General features: G+C 36.7%; 1 protein-coding gene across 1 annotated transcript; it reads left to right on the top strand.

Moving 5' to 3' along the window:
- Positions 1-553: 553 nt before the first annotated feature.
- On the top strand, positions 554-5,321 carry LOC115983847 (pentatricopeptide repeat-containing protein At1g79490, mitochondrial-like). The gene is made up of 3 exons (XM_031106682.1): positions 554-3,322; positions 4,611-4,916; positions 5,145-5,321. The coding sequence occupies exon 1, from the start codon at positions 772-774 to the stop codon at positions 3,274-3,276; it is 2,505 nt and encodes an 834-aa protein (XP_030962542.1). The 5' UTR covers positions 554-771; the 3' UTR covers positions 3,277-3,322; positions 4,611-4,916; positions 5,145-5,321.
- Positions 5,322-8,088: the final 2,767 nt, after the last annotated feature.

Below are 8,088 nucleotides of genomic sequence, written 5' to 3'. Positions count from 1 at the left end.
AATATTAATAGACTGAAGGGTCACTATAAAAATGTCCCCAAACATGTGTGTTTGTTTCTAAAAAAAAGAAATCAAAACTTTTTAATCCAACCCATTATTAATGCCAATGATTTCCTCAAAAAAAGAGTGGTGAAATAACTATTCTTGAAAATAATCAACCAATCTATATTCAAATATATATATATATATATATATATGAAGATTCAGTGAATGAGTTGTAGTTAGGGGTGAAATGCCACTCAAACCGAGAGCTAGCTGGTTTTTCTTGAAAGGCGCTAAGGCGTAGCAGTTGACTGGACAGCTAGGGGTAAAGTACCGTTTTAATGCAGGCCGTGGTATCGAGGCAAACTCTGAATAATAAATATTACCTAATCCAACAAAGTTTGATAGGGCCTAATCCAACAAACCGGTCGTTTGGACCCAGGCCTCATTAAAAAAAAAAATCATGTTAATCTCTATAATTGTAACACAAGAATGGCCTGAAAATTTCTTCATAACTGTGGCCCAAAATTGGAAGCCCGAAGAACCCAATCCGAACCTGTCTGCTGACTCTCAAGTCAATTTCAGAAATCTCATCATCTATCTTACGATTCCCCCCTCATGATCCGACCCATGAACACCGAAACCCATAAATAATCTGAATCGGACTCGGATCGACCGGCCCATCAATGCAAAGGGTTTTAGCCGGGTAAGCATTTCCAATACCCAAAAACCCTGAAATTTTTTCTTCCTTACATTTCTAAATTTCTCTGTTTTCTTACGAAAATTTCAATGATTAATTGTAGGAAATTGAACCCTAGAACTCTCAATTCACTCACCAGAAACCCTAGTTCTAGTTATACCTCTTCATTTCACTCTTTCAATTCAAAAACCCCTAATTTGTACACAGTTGAACTGTATTCATGTTGCAAAAGCTTCAGTTTTTTGAGCTCCATAATGGGTCTCAATTCAATTTCCCAAAGGCTTTCTCTACCAAAAGACCCTAATTTTGTCAGCCCTAGTTTTAGTAGAAATTACTGCTCTGTGAAGAACAGTGATGGTGGGAATGGTGAGTGGACTGAGGAGATAGAATATTTGGATGAATCAGGGAGTGTTATTTACAGTGGGAAAGGTGTGAGGTCAGTTGAGCCTGGTGTTGATGACCATGTGATGGTGGGTGGGATAAAGAAGCCATTTTTGAATGCTTCTGCTGTTGCTAAGATTGTTGAGGTTGTGAAGAGGTGGAAATGGGGACCTGAGTTGGAGACCCAGTTGGATAAACTACAATTTGTACCAACAATGACTCACATTACTCAAGCCTTGAAGGTTGTTAAGGATAGTGATGCTTGTTTGAGTTTGTTTAGATGGGCTAGGAGGCAGCCATGGTATTTGCCAAATGATGAGTGTTATGCGATGCTGTTTGATGGGTTAAACCAAAATAGAGATTTTGATGGAATCCAATTGTTGTTTGATGAAATGGTTGGTGATTCTAGTAATAATGGGATTTCATCATTTACTGCGTATAATCGGGTAATTCAGTATTTGGCTAAAGCTGAGAAATTGGAGGTGTCATTTTGTTGTTTTAAGAAGGTTCAGGATTCAGGTTGTAAAATTGATGTCCAAACATATAACTCTCTTATTACATTGTTTTTGAATAAGGGTTTGCCTTATAAGGCATTTGAGATATATGGAAGCATGGAAGCAGCAGGGTGTTTGTTGGATGGGTCAACTTATGAGTTGATGATACCAAGTCTGGCGAAATCAGGCCGTCTTGATGCCGCTTTCAAGCTCTTCCAGGAGATGAAAGAGAGGAATTTTCGGCCTGGCTTCAGTGTCTTCTCATCACTTGTTGATTCAATGGGCAAAGCTGGGAGATTGGACACCTCAATGAAGGTGTACATGGAAATGCAGGGTTATGGGCTCCGATCATCTGCTACTATGTATGCTTCTTTGATTGAGTCATATGTGAAGGCCGGGAAGTTAGATGCTGCTCTTAGGCTTTGGGATGAGATGAAGAAAGCAGGGTTCAGGCCTAACTTTGGGCTGTACACATTGATTGTTGAGTCGCACGCAAAATCAGGGAAGCTTGATATTGCTATGTCTGCCTTTAAAGATATGGAGAAGGCTGGATTTTTACCAACCCCATCTACATATTCTTGTCTCTTGGAAATGCATGCAGCCACTGGACAAGTAGATTCTGCCATGAAGCTCTATAACTCGATGACGAATGCAGGTCTGAGACCAGGTTTAAGTACTTATACTGCCCTTTTGACGCTTTTGGCTAACAAGAAGCTTGTGGATGTGGCTGCCAAAATTTTACTTGAAATGAAGGCCATGGGGTATTCTGTTGATGTGAGTGCTAGTGATGTTTTGATGGTGTATATCAAGGATGGTTCTGTTGATCTTGCTTTGAGATGGTTACGCTTCATGGGTTCAGCAGGTATTAGAACAAATAATTTTATAATCAGACAATTGTTTGAGTCATGTATGAAGAATGGTTTGTATGAGTCAGCCAAACCTCTCCTTGAAACATATGTGAGCTCTGCTGCAAAAGTTGATCTCATACTATACACATCAATTTTGGCGCATCTTGTGAGATGCCAGGAAGAGGAGAATGAGAAGCATTTGATGTCTATTCTTAGTGCTACCAAACATAGGGCACACTCTTTCATGTGTGGACTCTTCACAGGCCCAGAGCAGAGGAAACAACCGGTTTTATCTTTTGTGAGGGAATTCTTTCAGAGCATCGATTATGAGTTGGAAGAGGGGGCTGCAAGGTACTTTGTCAATGTTCTTCTCAACTATCTTGTTCTTATGGGGCAGATAAACCGAGCTCGATGTGTTTGGAAGGTTGCCTATGAGAATAAGCTTTTCCCAAAGGCAATAGTCTTCGATCAACATATTGCTTGGTCCCTTGATGTTAGAAACTTGTCAGTGGGAGCTGCTCTTATAGCAGTTGCACACACCCTCCATAGATTCAGAAAACGCATGTTGTATTACGGTGCTGTCCCAAGACGCATTAAATTGGTTACTGGACCTACCTTGAAGATTGTGGTCGCACAGATGTTGAGTTCAGTAGAATCTCCTTTTGAGGTCAGTAAGGTGGTTCTAAGAGCCCCTGGAGATTCTGTCATGGAGTGGTTTAAGAAACCAATTGTTCAACAATTTCTTCTAAATGAGATTCCATCAAGGTCTGATATCCTCCTGCACAAGCTGAACACACTTTTTCCCAGTTCAGCACCTGAAATTAGATCTCTGTCTCCTCCCAAGCCTCTAATTGCAAGGAGAGCAATGTAAACATATCTGATATCAGTTATAGGCCTTGTATTTGCGAAATAAAACTGTAAGTTATTATATGTTTCAGTGGTGTCTTCTTTCTACCTTGGGTCTCTTATTTCATATTGATGAGACATGCATATAGGCCAAAAAAGAAGTGGAAGTATTGGCAAAATAAAATTTTTAATTAAGAAATAAATAACAAATGATAAAAATTCAAAGAAGAAAAGGTGTTAATCTCACAATTGACAAACGTTTACACATTGAGTTGTATTTTGAAAATCCATGTTATTTCTGAAACTCAGATTGTTCTAATATCTATGAAACTTGAACTTCGCTTTTAGTAGCTTCCAATCTTATAATTTTTTTTTTTAGATAAGTAAATAATTTTATTGAAATCTGAAAAAAGTGTGCTCCCAATACACTAGCTGTATACAACAGGACATACAAAGAAAAGAACAAAAGAAATATGTAAAAGAAACAACTATGAAAATCTCAAGGAGGCCAAATAATCTAGGAACCCTGCAATCAAAAATGATGTAGGCGGCTATATCCACTCATACAAGGACTTGAGGAATGTATATTTCAGCTTGGTCATGGTAACTGGCATTACTTTCATTCCAAATGGACCATATGAGATACAATGGAGCTGCTTGCCACACAGCCCCATTCCCATGCCTACCAAAGCACCCCTTCCAACCCTTGATCATCTCCCTGACCGAAAGGGGCATTACCCATGACACAACAAACAAGGAGTATACCATACCTCACATATCTGATGCCACTGCACAGTGAAGAAACAATGAATCACATCCTTACCACATTTTTTTACAAATGAAGCACCATGCCATTACATTTATAATATAAATTCACATAACAATGTCATATTGGCTATTGGAAATTTTAGTTGTTGTTGATATGCTTTTATCCTAGACTGATTTCAATGTTTTATCTGCACAGAATTTGTTCAATATATTTGTTTATATTGATGTGACCACATGACCAAGTGATATTCAATGTACATTATTTGAGAGGCATGACAATTTGTCAAACGGTGGCAAATGAGGAGCTTTTTGAGTTTATAGCCGAAAATGATTAATCTGTTAATTTTGGATAAAAGTGATATGTGTAGTATTTTTCTCATTCATATTCAAAATATGTTTTTATTTTTTTTTTGGCAAAAATTATCATTTTAGCTTTGATATTGCATTTGAAATGTTTGTTTGAGATTTTTTGTGTATGACTACATGCAGATAGGAGCATGCTGTCTGCGTGTGGCTTATTTTTTAAAGCAGATAAGAAATTTTGAATCCTGAAACTATCTTTTTATCAAATCTATTCTATCTGTAAAACAGGTCAAGGCAGGCTGGGAAGTTGTGACAACTGCAGGTCAAAACTCTCCCCCAGCCCCAATTAAATTTTTGAAAGAGGGGAATACAAATGAAATCTGCTTCTCCTGGATGCCTTACCTCATAAGGTGGCATTTGACTCATTGTGCCTCAGCTGCTTTATATCAAGATGCATATCTTTCTGTTTGTTGCTTGGCCCATGACACTAAATTGGCCTGCCCCACAACTTCCAAAGTCTGTGTTCTTTTTCTTCTGTTACTCTGTTCAAGAGTGAAGTTGACAACTTTTTCTCTGCACTCAAGACTGCCAAAGGTGACCTGGTTTATGCTTAGCTTCCAGTGTTGATTAAGCAAATGCTCTTTTGTTTCGAAGTCTTTAGATTTTGAAATAAGTAAATAACAGTTATCAGCCATAGAACTCCCCCCCACCCCCCACCTCCTCAAAAAAAGAAAAAAGAAAAGAAAAATGAGATGTTGGTAATCTGTTCTTACTTAACTTACCTGCATTAAGTTCCAAATGATAGTTTTTTTTTTTTTGCAGGCCTGTTCTTTATTGAGTCAAATATAGCTGCAGCTACTGACGATAAGCAAGTTACTCCTATTGGATTTGACAATATTTCCTGATATGATTGAGTATGCCAAAAATTTGGATTTGAATATCCCTGTAGGGGCAACAAATTTAGATGCTTTGTTCCACAAGAGAGAGTTGGAGCTTAAAAGGTACAGTAGGAATTCAGTTTTGGTTTATGTTCAGCTTTATTTTTAGTGAATTTAATTTTTTGTTCTTGCGTTTGAGTAATGTCCTTGAGAAGAATGGACATGACAAAGATTATCCAATCTCATACTTGGGATGTAAAGCTAGCCCAGTCAACTGAGTACTAAGCTCATCAAGCTGAGCTACCTTTGCTGAAATTTGATTGGCTTGGGATGTGAAGCTAGTGTGGTTAAGCCTCCCATTTAGCTTGGTTGGTTTGTTAGAATAATCAAATGGTAGTTTGAATCAGGTGTGGAAAAAAATTATTTCCTCTAATTATAAAAAATTGTTCATAGATAAAATATGCTCTTCTTAAAGGCTCTGGAATAATAGTAAAACTAGAATGGAACGTTTTAGTTATGAATGATGCCCCTAAATTCATCTAACAAAACCATCTCTATTCCATGTCTAATTTTAGTGGTTATGGAAGCAACTTGGAAAGAGAGTTCCTACTTAGCGTAGGACAGACTAGGGAAGTCACAGGACTGGGAAATGTTCTTGAAATGGTCACTGTTTAATTTGTCATTCACAACAGCAGCTGCTTTTACTCACCTTAAAAATTCTGGTTGTCTTAGTTACCTTCCAGGCACTCAATAAGTTTGGAAATGCAGGTTCCTCCCTCCACACTTGTCTATAGTTTGCTATGTATATTTAGTTACATTTTCTATTTCTCTGAAATATATATATATATATATATATATATATATTACCTGTATGTTTCATCCAATACATTTTTGACCTCCTTCCAGAAATGCAGATCAATTCACTACCTTTCAAGACTGCCAACCATACAAAGACAAATATACAGGTAATGTAATTTTTAGGTGATTGCACCAATTATGGTGTGATAGTCACTTTGAAGATTAATAAATTCATACCATTTTCAACTATCTTTATATCATGAACTGGCATTTTCTTGAAATTTTTATTATAGCAGGGTCAAAGGTTGGCACGTGTAACAAGATAAGTTGGCATACTCAACTAGAGGCAACTCCTATTTTGGCAAAAAATCATTTTAATCTGGAATCACTGGTTTTCCTTGTTACTAGTGGATAGTGGTTCTTACTTGACCATGGTGTCAAGAAAAAAATCCATTAAATTGTCAGTCATTGAGATAGCTTCTTGCTTAAAATAATGCAAGGAAGCGTAATATCATCTTTTGTTTGTACAATTTTCCATCCTCATGTAAGCAGGTGGGTTATAGAGAGCAGATTAGACAAGCTAAAACCTATTGTTACTTCTCTGGCACAACAACCTTTTCTCCCCTGAACTTTCTGATCCTCAAAAAAATAAAAACAAAAATCAGTCCTGCTTTTATTATTGATGTCGCTATACACTTCTCATTGTTGATAATTTGACGATTGGCGTTGGCATAATCTGCTTGGCCAAAATGGGTCTATCAAAAAGGCATCCTCTTTAAACCAAGTAAAGGAATGCCTTTGTCTGCAGTGTCTTTTCTCTATTTTTACATAGGTAATATTGATTATATTAATATATAAATGAAAACGAATTTGGACTACTTGTAAAATTCGAAAAATTTGAAAATTATTCTGTTGCAGTGTTGTTAGATTCTCTTTTTACTGTCCTATAGCTGAGTATAATAACCAAGGGAATGCTAATTTTATTACTCAGTAGCAATTCTGTTCTTCTGATTTAAATTGTTTGTCTTTCCATAATATACACTAAATTTGGATTGAATAGTGTATTCTGCTGTTGAGATTCTGAAGATAACATTTTTCTTGTCAATGAAATTGCAAATATCAACTCTGGTGAAGAACATATTTTACAGAATTTAGACCTCAAAGAAATTGAGGATCCAGAAAATCAGGTACATGTGGCTATATTTTAGGGGTCCCCTTGCACCGCCCTGCTTGGTTGTGACTATTATTTGATATATAAATTGATGATGTAGTATCTAGTCCAGCTATTTTTCTGTTGCAATCCACAATGTAAATATCTATGCAATGGTTGTATTGTATGAAATGAAGCTAACACCCATTATGGGTGCATTTGATTTCAACACGTAACTTGGACCATCATTGCAGTAAATTTAAGTCAAATGTAATATCTAGGCCGGGAACCCAAAAAAAGAAAGAAAAAGAACTGTCATGCATGATATGAGATACAGATTGTTGGCTAGAAAGAGGGTTCAAAAGATCAATTCAAGCAGTTTTGAGTAGCCAAGAGCATTGTAGCTCAGTGGCATTGCCTGTCTCCTCTATGAAGAGAACCAAGGTTCAAATCCCCCCTCCCCCACTTACTATAACAATTGAATTATCCAAAAAGAAAAGACAAAAGACAGTTTTGAGTAGTTTCTGGAGGTTAGCAGCTTCTGTTTTGCACTCTATATTAGCCTATTAGGTAGTTGTAGACTTGTAGTTTCTGAAGTTTTTTTTTTCCCTTTTAGATTGAGCTGGTGTCCTTTGATTGGAATTTGCAGCATAGCTGTGTGTTTTTGTCTTGCTTTTATCATCTTTTTCTCATTTGTTTGAAAAAAATTTCTTAGTCTTTTTTTTTTTTTAAAAGAGAAAAACAGTCAATTCGATGGCAAGCGGTGTGTTCTGTCTATACTCTATATTGAGAGAAAAAATAGAAAAGAAAAAAAAAATGAATACACCATTAGAACACACCTAGACTTTATTGGCTAAGCTAGTTGTACATGTGTCACATGATTTACTTGTTCAATTGTTTCTGTGTTTTTAAGCCCAAGAGAGAACTACGGGTATTGGGG

This window comes from Quercus lobata, chromosome 4 (genome assembly GCF_001633185.2).
Source record: "Quercus lobata isolate SW786 chromosome 4, ValleyOak3.0 Primary Assembly, whole genome shotgun sequence".
Lineage (NCBI taxonomy): Eukaryota > Viridiplantae > Streptophyta > Magnoliopsida > Fagales > Fagaceae > Quercus > Quercus lobata.
This window is presented reverse-complemented; position numbering and strand designations above follow the sequence as displayed.